Below are 19,804 nucleotides of genomic sequence, written 5' to 3' on the forward strand. Positions count from 1 at the left end.
CAGAACAATTAAGGCTTTCATTTGGTGGTAGATGGAAAAAATGGAAATAAATGGTAATAGATATCTCCTATTTTTTTTTTATATTATCAAAAGGCAAAGACCAATGCGTTTCGGGGGAAAAAACACTCCCCCCTTCATCAGGGCTGCTGTTGAAGCTATTAAGGAAATGGTCCTGTTACGGACTGCCTTTGGCGCAAGGATTGGACCGATAGATGTTCAAATGCTGGCTATGGGTTCAGAGGCAGCATTGAGAGAGGAATTTGGCTCCAGGGGTTTAAAATCTGACAGGTGGGAGTGGCTTTGGAATGACAAAGGTAGGGGTGGACCACTCCCATCTGTCAAACTTTAAACCCCTGGGGCCATTATTTCTCTTAATTCTGCCTCTGAACCCATAGCCAGCATTTGGACATCTATCGGTCTGATCCTTGCGCCAAAGCAGTCCGTAAAAGGATCATTTCCTTAATAGCTTCAACAGTAGCCCTGATGAAGGGGGAAGTGTTTGTTCCCCCGAAACGCGTTGGCCTCATTTTATTGTTGTGACTCTAAATAAAACGTTTTAAACTCTGCATCTACTGAACACCGGGCGCTCCTTTACTTTCACGTCTTTTCAAGTGTCAGTTAGTGGCAGTGTTATGTCTTCTCAAAAGCATATACACCTCCACCAAGACACTGGACATTACACTCCATCCCTTTGCTCCATTCACAGTGGAAGTAAAAAATCCACCATCCAGACATTTTCCCTTTGACTGTGCGGCCATGTGTATGTTTTGCAGAATTGTAAGTACAATTTCCTGTGAATCTGGACAGCTGGGGAATCGCCATTATATACATCAGTATCATTTTGCACATCAGTCAACATATGGTGCTACATCCACACTATTTTATATCGTAATAAAAAACAAATGCTAAATGGAATACAGACTTTGAGAACTCTTCCAGCTTATAAAAAGAACAGGAGAAAATATAAATAGTCCTTTTATGACAAATGTACCAACACGATCCATGCAAAGTAAAAACATATCTATAAAGAAAATGGTTTTAATCATTTTGGGTCTACGAAAAGAGATATTAATAGTCCTACATATGAAGGAGATCAGCTATTTTTTTGTACATCGCACAAAATACACATACAGAGAACATTTTATGAAGAGAAACTCATTTGGTTTGAGTTTTCGCCAACAATGTTTTGGCTTGAAAAGAGGTGCCCGGTGTGCATTTTTTCATTCCCAACTCACGCTCTACAGCAGGGGTCTCCAAGCTACAGCCCACGGCCACGTCCATCCCACCTCAATGTTTTATCTGCTCCACAGCTAGGGTCAGTGGTGTATCTTCAATGTGCACAAACTGAGGCTTCAGGTCAGCAGGCTACCTTTGGTCTCCACTTCTCTCCCTCCCAACCAATACCTCCCCCCATCACCCTGCAGTCAGTTCCTCCTAGCTGCACCCTTGCGCTGTCAGCATCTCTACCATTTGCTAGATCTATTAACCAATAACATGCTTGCCCCAGTATTCACAGGAAGACGGAACTTTGGACCATTCGGACCTGCTCCACTTTCCAGACCCCCCCCCCACTGCTACAGCAATGCTGTATTACAGTGGTAAGGGGGGCTCCGATGGGGACCTTGATGTAGGAGGGGACTTCTAAGGTGGACTCTAATGTAAGAGATGCTCTGATGAGGATTCTGATGTAAGGAGGGATGCCTATGGGGATTTTGATACTGATTTTGGGACCCTGATGTAAGGGGGGGGACACTGATGGGGGATTTGTGTATTTGACACACGGAGCATATATGACAAACCTATTTTTAATATTCATAATAAAACAAAAGTAATAACAATCATGGCCAAAAAAGAGACACAGACAATGAAAACTGTAATGTTTTCTCACATTAGTGGGACAGTGGAGAAATGCCTGCTTATGTTGATGGCAAGTTGAGATGCGCCCCTTAAATTGGTGGTCAGTGAAATATTCACTTAGATTGGTGGTCAGTGGGAGAAGGATCCCTAAAATTGGTGGCCTTTGTCAGAGTGTGGACAAATGCTCCATATATTGGTGGTCAGTAAGAAGAAAGTTCCTAACATTGAGGGTCAGTGGGTCGTTCTTTACATTGGTGGTCAGTGAGAAAAAAGTCCCTTACATTGGTGGTCAGTGAGAAAATGTTCATTGGGGGTCCGTGGGAAGAACGCTCCTTATATTGGTGGTCAGTGGGAAGAATGCTCCTTACATTGGTGATCAATGGGAATAATGTCACTTCCATTGGTGGTCAGTTGGAAAAATGTCCTTTACATTATAGGTCAGTGGAAAGAATGTTCCTTACATTGGTGGTCAGTGGGAAGAATGCTCTTTACATTGGTCAGTGGGAAGAATGCTTCTTACATTGGTGGGTCTGTGAAAAGAATACTTCATATATTGGGGGTCAGTGGGATGACTGCCCCATACATTAAAGGGTCAGTGAGAAAAATAATCCCCCCCCCCCCCTTCCCTTTTCGGAGAGCAAAAAAGGATCATTGGTGTCAGGAGTTTCATATCTAAAAGTCAGAAATTGTTTAAGGAACCACCAGCAACCTCCAGAGGAACTCTAAGGTTCCACAGAACTCTGGTAGAGCTAAGCATAGTTGTCTAGCATGTACCAAAAACTAAAACACAATTCTAACAATAATATTGACTAAGCATTCTGTGCTTTCTGTTTTAGGTCTGACAAGTGTGCCTAAGAACATTCCAAAGGATACCATGCTCTTGGACCTCCAGAACAACAAAATTATGGAAATTAAGAAAGATGACCTGAAAGGACTTAGCAAACTCTATGTAAGGGAATATTTATATATATATATATATATATATTAATATATATATTACTTGTAGATTAAAAAGATTTTCACGTCTTCACAGAGTCTACTGTCCTGTAAATACATGTGTATGGGTTTTTAGGGTGAAAGAATATCGTATTGTTCTAGATATCTGCCATTAGTGATCCTTATATGTACTAATTTATCACTGACAACATTAAAGCTGAACTCCAAGCAAACATACTAACACAAAGATAAAAAGTATACTGTATATGGAAGAAGGTTCATTTGCAGAAGGATTTGTGCTGAGATCAAGGGCCCATTTACACCACCGCAGTGCGTTTGTGCATGTGTGTTAATGTGCGTTGCAATAGACCATTTCATTTCCTGCTGCTAATTTGCTCTTGGGCACTTGGTCACATTTTCATTTTTCAAACAATTCATTGTAATAATTCTGCCATTTTGAACCCTCCTTGGTTTATGCTATATCAGAGCCCTGAAGAAGGGGGGGATAACCCTGAAATGTGTTGGCAGCTTTGTACTTGTCTTGCTGAATGAACACCTATAGTAAAAGATGTTGGACTCACAGCTCATTGGTCTAGAGCTTTTTTTGGACTTTGTATACATTCATTTGAATGGGCTTCCTACTACACCAATGTACACCAAAAAGGTGTGTGTTGCGTTTTGCCAGGGTATGGACCCATTTTAAACAGATATTCATCAGCAAGGTACCTAGGGGGTGCCTTTCAAAATGAGGGCAGGCCAACTCAATATTGAACCCTACGGACTAAGACTGGGATGCCATTAAAGTTCACGTGGGTGTAAAGGCAGGCGTCCCAATACTTTTGGTAATATAGTGTATGTGTCCCACGTTCCCATCTCAAAAAGTTGGGAGGTACGAAACAGGAGGGGATGACCGAGCAAGATACCAAAATCACATTAGTAAACAAGTTGTAATGGCCAGAAACCAATGAAAAGTGATAAACTCATGCAGTTCACTGCAAGACAAAAAATAAAATACAAGAACGTGGGGCAGAATATACCCCATACTATGCCTCCGCCAAGGTATAAAAAAGCAGCTTGTAAGGGGCACGCATGTGTGACGGTGCTGTGAATTTTGAGGATCATGTATAGCCAAAACTAGACTGGGAAAAGGAATATCTAAGAATTGGTTATAGGGCAACGCGGACAGTTGAACATTATTTTCAGCACAATGAGCTGCAGTCCTAAATGAAAAAAAAAAAAAGAACATTATTCCTTATTCTTTTATTCTTTCAGGCCCTGGTGCTGGTAAACAACAAAATCTCCAAAGTTAACGAGAAAGCATTTGAGCCATGTGTTAATCTCCAGAAGCTGTACATCTCCAAAAACAGCCTGGAAGAGATCCCCAAGAGTCTCCCCAAGGCCCTGGTGGAGCTGCGAATTCATGAAAACAAGATCAAGAAAATCCCTAAAGATGTCTTCAATGGGCTGAAAAACATGAACTGCATTGGTAGGTCTTCATCATTTGCTATTGTAGCCAAGTCCCGGGGGCCCCTGAAGCCCAATGGTGACCTCCAGGGTTAGGGATAGCTGACACCCTTCTGTGTAGAGTGGGTTACAAGGCATGGTGGGTGTAATGCAGGGTAGATTGATGGGCACCAGACACTTATTGAATGCAAAGAGATTTATTGTTTTTATTACAAAACAGCACCAATTGGGCATACCCTGGCTTGATGTACGTACATGAAAAAGATAAAAAAAAAATAATAAAAGATTGCATTTCAAAATGTTTAAGGACTTGTTAAAACAACATAAATCAAGTATGCATATAGATAGAAAATAGCACTATGTTGAGTAAGTTAACAATAAGTGAAGGCAGGGGCGTTGCTAGGTCTGAAAAGATCTGGGGCTAGAGCCCATAGCAGCTCTCACCAACCTTTTTGCATGCCCGTGGGGTGGGGTGGGGGGAGACCAGTGATAAGCAATTTGTCACGGGCGATGGCTGGTGTTGGCGCTTCAATCATCATGGCATAATGGTTGATATGGTGTCAGGGTGATAGAAGTGCATTATTTCTTTTGTTACATTCTAATATATAATGAAGTGGTTCAACTCGCCATACTGCAGAATCAGTGGGAGCCCTGAGCGTGTCACTTGCCACATCTCCTGCCACCAGATGCAGCATGTCACTTGCCACCGTTGCCTGTCACCAGATGTGGATTGTCACTTGCCATGTTGCCTGCCACCAGATGTGAATTGTCACTTGCCACTTTCACCTGGCAGCAGATGTGGATTGTCACTTGCCACGTCACCTGCCACAATTTGCAGATTGTCACTTGCCACTTCACCTGCCACCATTTGCAGATTGTCACTTGCCACGTCTCCTGCCACCATTTGCAGATTGTCACTTGCCACCATTTGCAGATTGTCACTTGCCACGTCTCCTGGCAACATTTGCAGATTGCCACATCTTCTGCCACCATTTGCAGATTGTCACTTGCCACGTCACCGGCCACCAGATGTGGGTTGTCACTTGCCAACTGATGTGGCGTGCAGTGAAAGATGATGTCATCTCTCTGCTGCTTGCCGCACCTCACTCCCAAATTGAAGAGGCCTGGCTGTGAAGAGCGCTGATGTGGAGCGGGTGGAGAGAGATGTTATCTCTGCTTGTCCGCCCCCGCTCGCTTCTCTTCTCTCCTCCGCCTCTCTCATGCAGCCAGCCCACCTGGTGCAACAGCTGCAACCCACTGGTTAGGCAGGGACCCTGGGCAAGAGACTCGGGGCTATGGGCCCCAGATTGGGGGCTATAGCCCCAATAGCCACCCCCTAGCAACGCCCCTGAGTGAAGGTCTACAAAGTGTAACAAACAAGAAATTTGTTGTTATTATATGAGATTTTGAGTACCGCATGGGATGCTTATGAGGGTGGTCGGATTGGAGGGGTTGGGGTTGTAAAAGTACTTGAGTGGGAGAGGGTGAGAAGTTGGGCCGGTTTGAGAAGCTGATAGAGGAACAATATTTCATCTTTTGGTAATAGCGGAGGGGGGGGGTCCAATATGTGTTATTTAACACAAGGGCACGCTTCTGCCTTCAGCGATCCATTTTCCCCAGGTTATGGCAAAGGGTTTTGTAGATATATTGGCTTTGGCAAACGAGAATTCCATTAGGAAATGCGAGTTGAGTAACCGAATGGCGTCTTTTAGGAGGAAGCTTGATTTCCATTTTTTGCAATTGCCAGGCGAGCTGCTATTAGGATGTGTGTCACTAACGCTTGCAGATGTCTAGGCCAAGTGGGAATTGATAGTCACAGGAGTAGGTCCAGTGGGGACATTGGGATGTCACACAAGGAGAAGATTAATTTCATCACTTTTTTTCCATTAGCTTTTGATGGGTGCGCAGTCCCACCAGATGTGTGATAGAGAACCAATATTGTTGCAGCCGCTCCAACATTTAGGTGAAGTGAAGGGGTATATCCTTGCCAGTCTGTCTGGGGCGAAGTACCATTTATGGAACAGCTTCTATAAAGATTCCCAATGGGTGATGCAATGAGATAGATGTAGGGGGGTTATGGGGGCTTTTTGCCATTGTTCAATTGGAGGTGGGTGGTCTATGTAAGAGGACCAGTATTGGATGGATGAGGAGAGTAGATCAGAAGTTGGCATAGTGAGCATCTTGTATGTTAGGAAGATTCCTTTAGCTTTAGTGTTGTTGGAGTTGTAGTATTTTAGCAGGGCATGTGAGAAAGAGTCTGTTTTTGATGAGATTTATTGTCTCTTAAACAGAACTGTGGGAGACAGGGTTAGGGCCAGGACACCCTTTAGTAGATGCAATGTTAATTGGCAGACTCTGAGACTTCTATAGGCAGACAGCCATGCAGGGAAAGGCATACAGCTAGACACCACGTCTGCATGAGTAGGATCGCTGTCTCCTATGGTCACAATCTTGTAACAGTTTCTAACACGGTTGCAATGAACTCCTCCACTTCTACTACAACCTCCTATTGTAGAGCTTTACTCAGCTGAGCTTCCAGTCTTTCACTAGACTAACAGATCCACTAGATCTCCTGAGCTCTTCCAATCTTCTCACTCGGTATCTTCCTCAAGCATCATCCCCCGCATCCCTGCTGGGTCCCTAGCTTGGCATCCAAAGCTACTCCTCAAGTGTCACCCCATTGGCCTGCTTGGTCACTGGCTTGGCACACAATAATGCTCCGCAAGTGTCACCTCCACTGGCTGAGTCCCTGGCTTGGCACCTGCTAAAGTTTTCCCACTTCTTCACTGTCCAGGGCTGGTGAGAATACCGCTCAGGTACTTGCTTCAGCTACTCACAGTGGTCTCCGGTAGCAAGGTGGATGGTCCCTTAGTAGCGACAGCTTCCCCCTCCAGCTCCAACCGCAGCTGGTTCTTCGGGCCGGCAGAACCGTCACTTTTGGTTGGACTGCAAGCCGCAGTCCCAACCCTACGCTGCTCTCTTGCTTCTTGATAGGCCCTCAGATAGCCTAGCAGCCAGAAGTCCCCAAGATAGGCCCAAGGCTTATGGCCTAGCAACCTGGGACATTACAACTCACGTCGACCCAGACAGCCATTCAGGTGGCACAGAACCCCCGTTCACCTAACTCCACCCAAATAAATAGGCTCTTCCAGCAGGCCAAGGGACCCAAGAAAATCCCTGCCCATTGGCTGAGACACCCCACTCATTCCTAATCTGTCCTTGCAATGCCCTTGTCTTATCTAATGCCACCAGATACCCGGCCATCTAGTGACAGAAGAGAGAAGTGCAGTAATTCCAGAACTAGGATGAAATCAATTGACCTCCTATAAATTGGCCAAGGCAACTATCACTTGGCAGATAAATTTAATAGCCACCCTGCCTAAAGATCAGGGTGCTACACTATGTAAATATATTGCCGTTTAATGGTCCTTGGGTGTGGTGGCTGCATTCGTTTTCTTTTTTCAGCTTTTTTTTTTTATTTTCACCTGGTGATACTACCAGTAGCCACTTCCAGTACTAGGATGAGGATGCTAACTCACAATGCTGCTTTTCTGCATGTAAGCAGGGGCTTTGCAATTGGTTAATGATGACGCCAAATGTACAAGTCCCTGCCCCGCTCCTGTCCTTTCGCTAGAACACCACCCCACCTGCTGAGGCTGAACTCTCATATTTTGCCCACTCCATGCCTGAGGCCTCCACACTTTGACTTTTATATCCCAAGGAAGGAAGGGTCGCACATAAATAGGGTTGCTGCCAGTGGCGGCTGATGTGGTATATTTTTGGGGGGGTGGCAAACAAGACACCCACCGCCACCCCCGTTGCTTGCTCTTCCCCCCACCAGCCCCACACTTACCCCATCTAGGTTCCGGGCAGCTTCTGCTCTTTCCTGCGTCTCCTCCTCGACGGTGGCTTTACCCTGCAACTCCGGCTTTACGGCAGCTTCCCTCCTCCTCTTGGTGGCCAATACGATTGCTTCTCCTCTCGGCCAATCGGGTCCCAAGTCCCACATCCTGATTATTATTAATATTAATTCACTATTGTCACACAAGGGGGTGGGCTTGGGGCACAGTGCTCTGTGCCCTGAGCCCACCCTTTTTTTACGCCAATTAGAGCCTCAGGTTCTAATCATGTGCTTCGAAAACAAAACCCCATTGAAATCTATGCGTCCAGCACCCTGCATGTAGATTAGGGACCTGGCGCATGGACTAGGGGGCTGGCGCTCCTGCACCCCTAATGGACGGGCGGCCACTGGTTGCTGCACTTTACTGATGGTGCTCAGGAAATGGCATAACAGTCACATCAGATCGACATACATTTCTGAGTCACTTGACATTACATAGTCAATCACATTTCGTGGACGATCCACAGCAGTCACATATGAAAGCACATGCAGCACTTTAATCAGCCACCTCCCTCTAACAGTCTAATTCTACCCAGGGTCATTAGTACTCATAGGACTGGTTCTCTATAGGCACCTTCTCCATAGGTACACCTGTGCCAGAATCAGGGCTGGAACAAGGGGTGGGCAGGAGAGGTGGCTGCCCTGTGGAAATGGGGGGAGGGGATTGCTAAGAGTGGTCATTTAGGTGGGTTTGTGTTAAGAGGGGGGATGTGTACTAGGAGGGAACATGTTAGGGGTGGAGGATTTGTGCTAGGAGGAGTGATTTTTTTTTGGGTGGGGGAGGGGGGGGCAGAGATTTGTGCTGGGGGGTTTCAGTACAGGGGGTGAATTTATACTGGGAGGAGAGGGGATTTATGCTTAGTGGGCAAGCATGCAGATTAGTACTCAGTGTTTTTTGGGGGGGTTTTGCTGGCACATAATACATCTTGGAAGATGCAGGTTAGCATGTTCGCCCTGGGCTCTGGATGACTTTGTCACGGCACTGACCAGGATCCTCAGAAACAGCCTCACTCAGGGAACTCCTCCTAAAAGGCCTTTTGCCATGCACTCTAGCCCTGACCTCCATAAGGGTCAAGAAGTTTACAGCCAGCTCTCCTGGGTGCAGGTCTACTCTTCCCCAGCCTCCCGCCCTCTCCAGGGCCTCTGTGTGGTGATTACCATCAGAGCTGAGAATATCCCAACTGCACTAGGGCTCCTCCCATCCTGGCTTACAGTGGGGAAAATAATTATTTGATCCCCTGCAGATTTTGTAAGTTTGCCCACTTACAAATGAAAAATGAAGAGTCTATAATTTTTATCATAGGTGTATTTTAAATAATAGAGACAGAATATCAACCAAAAACCCAGAAAAACACATAAAACAAATGCTATAAATATAAATATATTATATATATATATATATATATATATATATATATATCAAGTTGCAGTTAAGCAAGTAAAATAAGTATTTGATCCCCAAGCAAAACATGACTTAGTACTTGGTGGAGAAACCCTTGTTGGCAAGCACAGAGGTAAGACGTTTCTTGTTGTTGGTGACCAGGTTTGCACACATCTCAGGAGGGATTTTGGTCCGCTCTTCTTTACAGATCTTCTCGAATGCATTAAGGTTTCTTGGCTGTCTCTTGGCAACTCGAAGTTTCAGCTCCCCCCATACATTTTCTATAGGATTAAGGTCTGGAGACTGGCTAGCCTACCCCATGACCTTAATGTGCTTGTTCTTGAGCCACTCATTTGTTGCCTTGGAGGTATGTTTTGGGTCATTGTCATGCTGGAAGACCCATCCACGACCCATCTTCTGTGTTCTGGCTGAGGGAAGAGGATTTTCATGCAAAATTTTACAATACATGGCCACGTTCATTGGCCCTTCAATGCCGCAAAGTCGGCCTGTACCTTTAGGAAAGAAACAGCCCCAAAGCGTCATGTTTCTACCTCCATGCTTGAATGTAGGGATGGTGTTCTTAGGGTCATAGTCAGCATTTTTCTTCCCCCAAACACGGCGAGTCGAGTTAATGCCAAAGAGCTCAAGTTTGCTCTCACCTGACCACAGCACTTTCTCCCAATCCTTCTCTGAATCATTTAGATGTTTATTTACATGACTGTACATACGCCTTCTTGAGGAGGGGGACTCACCGTGTTTGTAGGAAGAAAAATGGGGACTGTGACCCTACACCATCCCTACAGTCAAGCACGGAGTTGGAAACATGATACTTTGGGGCTATTTCTCTGCTAAAGGTAGAGACTGACTTTAGAGAAGATCTGTAAAAAAGAGTAGACCAAAATCCCTCCTGAGGTGTGTGCAAACTTGGTCACCAACTACAAGAAACATTGGGGCTGAGCCCACACTGCAAGGGTTAATTGCTAATTAAGATCTAAGGGACATAAAAAAAAACACTTAATCCTCTGCAATGCTAGACTGGGCTCTACAGCGTCTTCTTCCCCATGCTCCAGCGGTCTAAGGTCCCAACTATAATGAGGGTGCATTGGATGTGATGACGCCAAGGGACAGTCCAATGCTGGAGCATGGGGGAGTGCCATGTGAGCAAAGGAATAGGTAAGTTAAAGCAGAACTTCACTCAGAAGGTGAAGTCCCATTGGTTCGCTCCCAGCCCCCAACCAGTAACGGAGTTACTTTTTTTTTGCAGCGGGTGGGGCGAGTATGAAGGAACAAAATAGCTTGTTGACCCTCAACAAAATGGGGACCTCACTCCCTGTTGCATAAATGGGTAAAAGATGGCTTTGGCTCCTGTTCTCCATCTGTATAGAGTTCTCTACAGGTGGGGAATAGGAGCTAAAGCCATCTTTTATGTCAGAATGATTTGTTTTCGGAATTTGTTTCGTATATATTTGTCATTTTCAAATCGATTTGAATTTCGAAAGACGGCTATATTCATTCTGTGCTATTCTATTTTTTTCTATGCTATTCTATTCTATTTTATTTTATTTTCTATTCTCTTATTTTATTCTTTTCTGTCCTCCTGTATTTTCTATTCAGTTTTATTCTATTATTTTTTTGTTCTATTTTAAAAAGCCACTTAAGTAGGAATCATGATCTTATTTTACTTTTATACCTTACTGTATCTATTGCATTATATTTCCATTTTGAATTCAAATTCAATAGTAATGAATTTCAACAAATCCGAAATCAATTATAATGAAACGAAATATTTAAATTCGAAAAGGAATTTGACTTTGAATATTTCGTTTCGTTATTATTTATTTCGGATTCATTGAAATTCGTTACTATTGTGATTTGGAAACTCGGATACATCCGAATCTCCGAATAGCGAGAATTTCATCAGAATTTCGATTTGTAACGAATCGTACATGTCTAAGCGGTACTATTTTCAGTGTTTAGAGCCTGTTGACCCTATTATAGAAGTAGATTATCCCTCTAACCTGATGTCAGAAGTTTCTGGTTAATCGAGGTTCTGTAGTACTTCTAATACCCTCAAACACGTGAGATTTACTCAAAGGAATGGGAAACTAAACTTTGAAAAATAAAGATCGGTCTGTACGGTAGATTTTGTACTTTACAACTTTCAATAAAAATCTATTGAAAGTGAAAAATGATGATCGGCCAAAATGATCACATAACTTTGGTTTGTTCATTTCCTTTTAGAAATGGGAGGGAACCCTCTTGAAAATGGAGGCATTGAAGCCGGAGCATTCAACGGCCTAAAACTCAACTACCTACGAATCTCCGAAGCCAAACTGAGTGGCATTCCTAAAGGTAACCTGAAATTATAATTAGCAGGAACAAGAAAATAATTAAATATATTTGCGTTGGTTCTAGATGGAGGATGACTGGTGAAAATGTTCTATCTACAGTGTGTCTCTAGACAAAACCATTATCTTATTTTGTATAGAATGGGGGAGGTGAGGACCTTTTGTCAAGTTTTTTGCTGTCTGTGTGCCTATTGGGTTCTTGTACCCATGCCACTGAGACAGGAAGTGAACGCTCCCCAAAACAAGAAGTAAGGGGAACTTGTCCAATAGGGACACCTGTTGCGGGAACAGCTGTCTTCCCCTCTGGGAGATTTTCTCTATGGCATCTTTGGGACATCAAGTGAAGAAAAATTTCCCCAATGGTACACAGATGGCACAAAAACAACCTGGCAGGGGTTTACTTCCTCTTTAAGTGAACATTTAGTTTTTACTGCGGAGTTGGCATTTGAGGTAGGCATCCATGGCTTTGCCTCATCCTCCATCTACATGGTTGAGCTGCGGTTGTAAGGTCACTGAGGCCTGTGAACTTATAGCTGCAGCTATAATTGGCAGTGTAAAGACCGGCAGAAAGGAAGCAGAGACCACTCTGTTGACTTTACTGCTCTCCAGCCAAAAACAATATTTTAGATTTACATTGTGAGAGACGTAGAAGGAGTCCATACTCCTTCACTGACCACGTGGTCCTGCTTATTGCGCATTTAAAAGTATCACTGATTCAGTTACATTTAGTGGTGTAGCAAAGCAATAGTTTCAGCCCCCTACTCTAGAGGGGAGCAGCTCTGGTTTTGCACGGTCATGCACTTTACTGCACTTTAGTAAATTAGCTGCCTTGGTTAAACCCAGAAGTTTGGAGAACATGTCTGGTGGAGGTGCTAACAAAAGACCTCCCGTGGCTGAAAAGGCCCTGATGACCAACACTATGAAGCTCCTTGTGCATCCATTGCTGCTTAGCAACTGTTGTTGTGATACGAAACACACACTATTTAAATTTACATTGTCCTTTCTACAGTATATATGGATGATGGCACTGTAATTATTTTAATTTAAAAAATCTAAGTGCCTTTTTGCTAATCAATGTACGGCCGTCACATGACCCAGATCTTTCCTAGCCTGTCTGCAGGGAAACATAAGCAGGAGAAGCTTCTAGTCCTCTACTGCTGGTCACATGTTCAAAAAAAAAAAAACAGCCTTTGGAATACAGAGTGAAAATAAATAATTAATATCAAACTATTTTTTGGCAATAACATGGTGTGGGTGAATTTCTGCTTGTGTCATGCCCCTTCAACCTGTGTCTTAGAATAGGAGGGAGGTGAAGCCTCCATCAATCTACATGTAATATCCCGCCGCCATTGAGTTTAGCTGGTTAGTGAGTATGGAGGAGGAGGGAGGGAGTGGGCTCACTGTGTATACGCCCACATGAGTGACTCTATAGTCACATGGGCTGCTCAGATGTGATAGTGAGGAAATGCTCAGCATAGAAACTGACTAAAAACTGCACGTGCAGTGTTGCCACTACAGCTGCAAAATCACAGCTGAATTTGGGGACATGGGCAGAAGGGGGAGACAGAGAGCAGCAGGATCAACCTGTTTTTTTGCAGAATACAGAAAAGGAATTCCATAGTGACTGAGTATGAACAACATGTAATACATCATTTATTGATAGTTTTTTATGGTGTGGGTTTAGTGACCCATTAAGTTGTTACTATATGCGATAAGTTCAATACTGGTTGTAATATAGGTCTATGAAGTTATTTTTTTGAGCCCATCCAAGTTTTGTCCTGTGTTGAACCCTGATGAAGGAAGAGGGGTGTTGACCCTCAAATGCAATAGCTGTTTTTATATTACTTAATTTTAATTGCTGATAAAAAAATCTTGGACTCTAATATCTGGTTTTGGTCTGACGCTGCTTTCTGTATATCCATGGTTTAAGCTACTGTTGGGTGGTCTTTGAGGGAAGCCTTGCTATGTGGGAGCTGCCTCGACAGAGCAATTGAACTTGATTTTTTTTCCTTTATCTGACTACACATGCAAGTCTAAATGTTCCCAGTGCCTCTTTGAGTATGTTGCTCTAGAGTCCTATGCACTTGGCAGATTACATTAAATTATTACGTGTCCATAGGCTTTTGTTCATTTCAAGTAGTTTGCATTTAGGTACAAATCTTTAGGAACGCAAAACTTGCTTGACATAGGTCTAAGGCTGAAGGTGGTCAACTGCAGGTCAGATGCACCTGTCAATGAATTTTGAATGAGCTCATAGTGACGCCACTGACACAACCCCAAAGCCCATCAACACAGGCCCTAACAAGATCAGAGGGTGAATAGGACAGCTCCGGTGAACTGGGATATTTAGGACCTCTGCTTGGCAGTGTTCAGAGCTGTACGTTCCACCACTATTGCCAGTATACAACTGAGGTGGGAAAGAAAAGCGCAAAGGGTAAGAGTGGAAAAGGGTAAGAGTAGAAAAAGGGAAGATGATGATTGCAGGGTAAAACTTGCACCAGGGTCCTTAACTTTTTAGCTTTACTAGTGTTCACCTTTAGCCATAAATGGGGACTAAAATGGGGCAGTGTGGTAGCAAATCTGTTAACTTTTGGCTTGCACATCTAGGGTATTAGGTTTCATTTCCACCATGGACATTTTCTACAAGTAGTTAATGAGCTGTTTGTGTGGCTTTACTATGGGTACGCAATTTTCTTCCCCTAATCCAAAAACAATAATTGGGTTCCATCCATGTGAGTACCCCAGTGGCAGAATATAATAAGGGAAAATGAAGAGCTGTCCAAATCTCAGACTTTGGGAAAGAGGGGGGCCCATAAAAAAAAAGTTCTGTACATCAGCCCTCAGTAGGCCCTAGTAGGTGAACTTTGCAGGGCTCAGGATTCCTATGTGCATGTTGGGGCAAAACAAAAAAAAAAAAAAAATGCAGTACATCCCTGCAATGCATACACATTTTCCAAAGTTGTATCCCTTTAAAAGCCCAGCAAGCAGAAAAATATATGTGTTTTTCTGTTCCAAAGTCCTGTTGTGGTCTGACAACACAGCATTGTTGTGGACTAAATGGTGTCAGCTCATTTTCATAACATGGATGATCAATGGAGAAATGACCTATTATACTGATGATTAGTGGAAAAGTTACCCCTCCCATTAGTGGTCATTGTAGTGCCCCCCTTACAGTGGTGGTCATTTAAATGTTCTCTTATATTGGTGGTCAGCAAAGGAGAGCCCCCTCAGATTGGTGGTCACTGGGAGAAGAACCTTCCTAAATTGGCAGTCTTTGGGTAAAGGGCCTCATTATACTGGTGGTCAGAGGGAACAATGCTCATTTTTTGGTGGTCAGTGAAAAGAATGTACCATTACATTGATGGCCGGTGAGAAGCTTCCTTAGATTGGTAATCAGTGGGAGAAGGACCCTCCTAAATTGGTGGTCATTGGGTGAAGGTCCCCATTACATTGGTGGTCAGTGCAAAGAATGCTCCTTACGTTGGCAGTCAGTGAAAAGATGGTGTTGTTACGTTGATGGTCAGAGAGGAGCCTCTTTAGGTTGTTGGCCAGTAGAAGAACAACCTTCCTAATAATATGGTGGTCATAAGGTGAAGGGCCCGATTACACTGATGGTCACTGAAAAGAATGCTTACATTTGTAGTCAGTGGGAAGAATGTCCTGGTAAATTGATGGTGTTGTTATGTTGATAGTCAGAGAGGAGCCTCTTTAGGTTGTTGGCCAGTAGAAGAACAACCTTCCTAATAATATGGTGGTCATAAGGTGAAGGGCCCAATTACACTGATGGTCTCTGGAAAGAATGCTTACATTTGTAGTCAATGGGAAGAATGTCCTGGTAAATTGATGATTAGTGAGGAAGCATATTAGAATAATGGCCAGTGGGAGAAGGACCCTCCTAACTTGTTGATCATTGAGTGAAGGGCCCCATTACACTAGTGGTCAGTGCAAAGAATGTTCCTTACATTGGCAGTCAGAGGAAAGATAGTGCTTTTACATTGTAGATTAGGGAGGAGCCTCCTTAGATCGGTAGTTAGTGGGAGGGAGAAGGACCCTCCTAATATAGTGACCATTGGTTGAAGGGCCCCATTACATTGATAGTCTCTGGGAAAAATGATTACATTTTTGGTCAGTGGGAAGAATGTCCCATTAAATTGATGGTGAGTGAAGAGGCCCATTAGATTGATGGTCAGAGAGAGAAGGACCCTCTTGAATTAATAGTCATTAGGTAAAGGGCATCATTACACTGGTGGTTAGTGGAAAGAATGTTCCTAACATGCGTGGTCAGTGCAAAGAATGTCCTCTTCACAGATAGCCAAAAAGTCAATGTTGTCAAGGGTCAATTATCTGGGAAATGGAGATTACTCAATGCTCAAGGATCCCCTAGCAACTTCTGGAAGGACCCTAGGGTTGTACAGAACCATAGTTGAGAAAGGATGCATTAGACAATGCCATTTTAATGGAACTTAGCACAAAGGGAATCGTACGTAGGCAGAGGTACACGCTGAAAGCAACCTGGGTTCCAATGTACAATAAATCCAACGTTGGTTGTCCCCCTTTTATGAATTGTGTCCTGGGCTCCAAGTTCTCCAAAAGAAGCTCCATTCCAGTGGATTAGTTGTTGTTTAATATATATAGCCAAAGCCAATGAGATTCATATACAATAGCGGTGTTACAACAGTAGGGAATGCTTGGAGTAGAGAAATGTTAACAGCTTGTACCAATAACGTATCGCTTTACCTTCAACGTATGCATGTTTTTAGAACGTTCCCCATTATTTATAAAAGCTGAAAGCGAAGCTCATTGATTTTGTGAAGCTCATGACAGCAAAGGGCCTCTGTTTTTTATCAGGGGAATGAAACATCAGCTGTCCACATGTTACCATGTCATCATGTGTTTAAAAATCCCCAAATAGTTCAGTTGAGATTTAGTTGAACATTTTTGTACAAAACCGACCACCTCCTTTATCTACTGGTAATCTAACAATCTCCGAATGATTACCATAAGGAAAGAATCTAAAAGAGTATATACTCTTATTATTATATAATAAAAATCACATTAGAGCAGAACAGCAGTACAAAAATGGCAAGATACAAATGAACAGCCCAATAAAAAAAAGAAAACAACCCCACCAGCTTTTGCTGCCATTATTCTACTTCAATCCAGAGGTGTCCTCAGTCTGATGGTCAGCATCATTCAAACTAATTTCTCTAAAACCAGGTTGTCCTCCTGGACCCACCCCCAAAAGCACATTATACATGAACTGATTGGCTGCTGGTGCAGCTTCTTCCTCTCACAATCCAGCCCTGCTGTACAGGGACTGCAAGAGGCTGATACTGGGTCATATTCGGTACTCCCACTGCTTGCATTTAAAAAATACATTTAATGATCTATTAATGATTATAGAGCTGCATTCATTTAATTCATTAATCTAATATCTGCCTTAGGGTTGTCCCGATACCGATACTAGTATCGGTATCGGCACCGATACCGAGCATTTGCCCAAGTACTTGTACTCGGGCAAATGCTCCCGATGCTTCCCCGATACCTAAAAGTCAGCAGTGATCGGCGCATGGGGGAGATACAAGCTTCTCCCCCAGCGGCTTTCAGCTGCTTTAGTGACACGGCGGTGATCGCTCACCGCTGACTGTCACTGCATTATCCTCCATGCCCCCTCCTTTCCTTTGTGCCTCTCCGCTGTCCCCCTTCGTTCTTCTCTCCTTTTCTGTCCCCCTCCGCTGTCCCCTCCGTTCCTCTTTCCTCCTCTGTGCCTCTCCGCTGTCCCCTCCGTTCCTCTTTCCTCCCCTGTGCCTCTCCGCTGTCCCCTCCATTCCCCCCTCCTTCTCTGTCCCCCTCCGTTCTCCCCCTCCGTTCCGCCGTCCTCCTCCTCCTTCCTTTGTGAATAGACAGACTCAGCTGACTCTGTCCATTCACATAACTGAAACATTGTAATCTCCTGTGATTACGATGTGTCAGTTTATGAATGGAGAGGAGCCGCTGTCTTCTCTCCATTCATTCTCAGTGCAGCTGAGGCTGCAGAGAAAGGGACTGGGGAATCTCTATCCTCTGTCTCTTTCTCTGTCTCAAGGGGGAGATATCAGAGGTCTGTTAAGACCCCTGATATCTCACCAAAGCCCCCCAGCAGGGCTGATTAAACAAAAACAAAAAAACACATATTGCAATAAAGAATAAAAAAAAAAATTATTGTAAAAAATAAAAATTGTAAATTTAAAAAACAAAACAAAACACACACACACACATACACCGTCCCCCCCCCCAAAAAAAATAAATAAATAAAAAAGCACTGTTAAAAAAAAATTAAAAAAAACACTGTCACGTGACATAAAAAAAAAGTATCGGTATTCGGTATCGGCGAGTACTTGAAAAAAAGTATCGGTACTTGTACTCGGTCCTGAAAAAGTGGTATCGGGACAACCCTAATCTGCCTGGGATTTAGTTTTAGGGCGAATATTGCAGCAACTCACTAAAAATATGCACTTATTAAAAAATACACTGTTCTTTCCCTTTAAAGTGCACCTGTGCCCAGGCTATTAAAATATTTAAGCATACTTAAAAGCAGTAAAGTAGTTTTAAAACAAGTCTTTCCTGACCTCTCTAGCGGCTTGTACAGTGAAGTAATGTGTAATTAAAGATCACAACAAAGACACTAAAGTTGAGCTTCAGTGGTTTTTGACAACCTAGACACACTTGCTGTACGTTTACATCAGAGGCTGGAATATCCTGGTGCAATAGAAAGTAATAAGAAATAAATAAAAAAATAAAAAAGTCATTGCCCCTGTTGTGAATTTTGAAGAGGAATTTCTCCACAATGCCTATAGCTAGAGAGATGTAAATACTTCGGTATGCATAGTCTGGCCATAGTCTAGTGCACAACCTACCACAGTGATGTAAATAAGAAAAACAATTGGTTTATTGTACATGGTATTTAAACACTTGCCACATTTTACTGCGGGTGGGCAGCTTTTACAGGCACAATCACGTACCTGTATGTCGGCAGTGTCCTCTATGTTCGGGGTGCACACGCGCCCCACCCCAGGGGTCTCCCGCCACGATTGGACACAGCAGGATTCAGCCAAAGATTCATGGCTGAGATCTGTGGCCAATCACAGCCGAGAGCCCTGTGTTGACAACAGGGGTCTGTACAGAGGGGAAAATCTGTATGTTTCTTCTCTCTGAAAAGCAGGGAGAAGGAACAGATATTAGTTAAAAGCAACATTGATTGCACACACTTAACCCCTTGATTACCCTGAGATGTTAACTCCTTCCCAGCCAGTGTCATCAGTACAGTGTATCACTGATCACTGTATTAGTGTCACTTGTGATGTCAGTGTCAGTCAGTTTATTTATCTCCCAGCCAGTCACAGTTAGTGTCAGATTTCCGCTGCACTATCACAGTCCCACTATAAGTCGATGATCACTGCCAGTACTAGTATAAAAAAAAAAAAAGATCCAATATATACCATCATTTGTAGATGCTATACCTTTCACACAAATCAATCAACATATAAGTTTATTTTTTTTTTTTACCAAATTTATGTAGCAGAATACATTTTGGCCTAAATTTATGAAGAAATTTGATTTTTTACGTTTTATTTTTATTCGATATGTTTGATAGAAAGTAAAAAATATGTTTTTTTACAAAAAAATGTTGGTCTTTTTTTGTTTATATAATAAAAAAAAATTAAAAACCCAGCGGTGATCAATTACTAACAAAAAAAGGTCTATTTGTGTGAATTTTTTTTTATAAATTTAAATTTAGGTACAGCGTTGCATGACCGGGCAAATACCAGTTAAAGTAGCATAGTGCTAAATACGGTAGCTAAAAACAGCCTGGTTAAAAGGTTGAAACTCTTAAGGTTTGACCTCATATTACATGCTTTTGGTAAATCTAAAGGAAAG

General features: G+C 43.1%; 1 protein-coding gene across 1 annotated transcript in view; it reads left to right on the forward strand.

The window, feature by feature from the left end:
• BGN (biglycan) overlaps positions 1–19,804 on the forward strand; it is a 120,250-nt gene that overhangs the window by 81,950 nt on the left and 18,496 nt on the right. The window contains exons 3-5 of the mRNA XM_073600152.1: positions 2,694–2,806; positions 4,066–4,279; positions 11,781–11,891. Coding sequence (XP_073456253.1) covers positions 2,694–2,806; positions 4,066–4,279; positions 11,781–11,891 — 438 coding nt within the window. The remainder of the gene's footprint in view (positions 1–2,693; positions 2,807–4,065; positions 4,280–11,780; positions 11,892–19,804) is intronic.

This window comes from Aquarana catesbeiana, linkage group LG09 (assembly GCF_042186555.1).
Source record: "Aquarana catesbeiana isolate 2022-GZ linkage group LG09, ASM4218655v1, whole genome shotgun sequence".
In the NCBI taxonomy this organism is placed as follows: domain Eukaryota; kingdom Metazoa; phylum Chordata; class Amphibia; order Anura; family Ranidae; genus Aquarana; species Aquarana catesbeiana.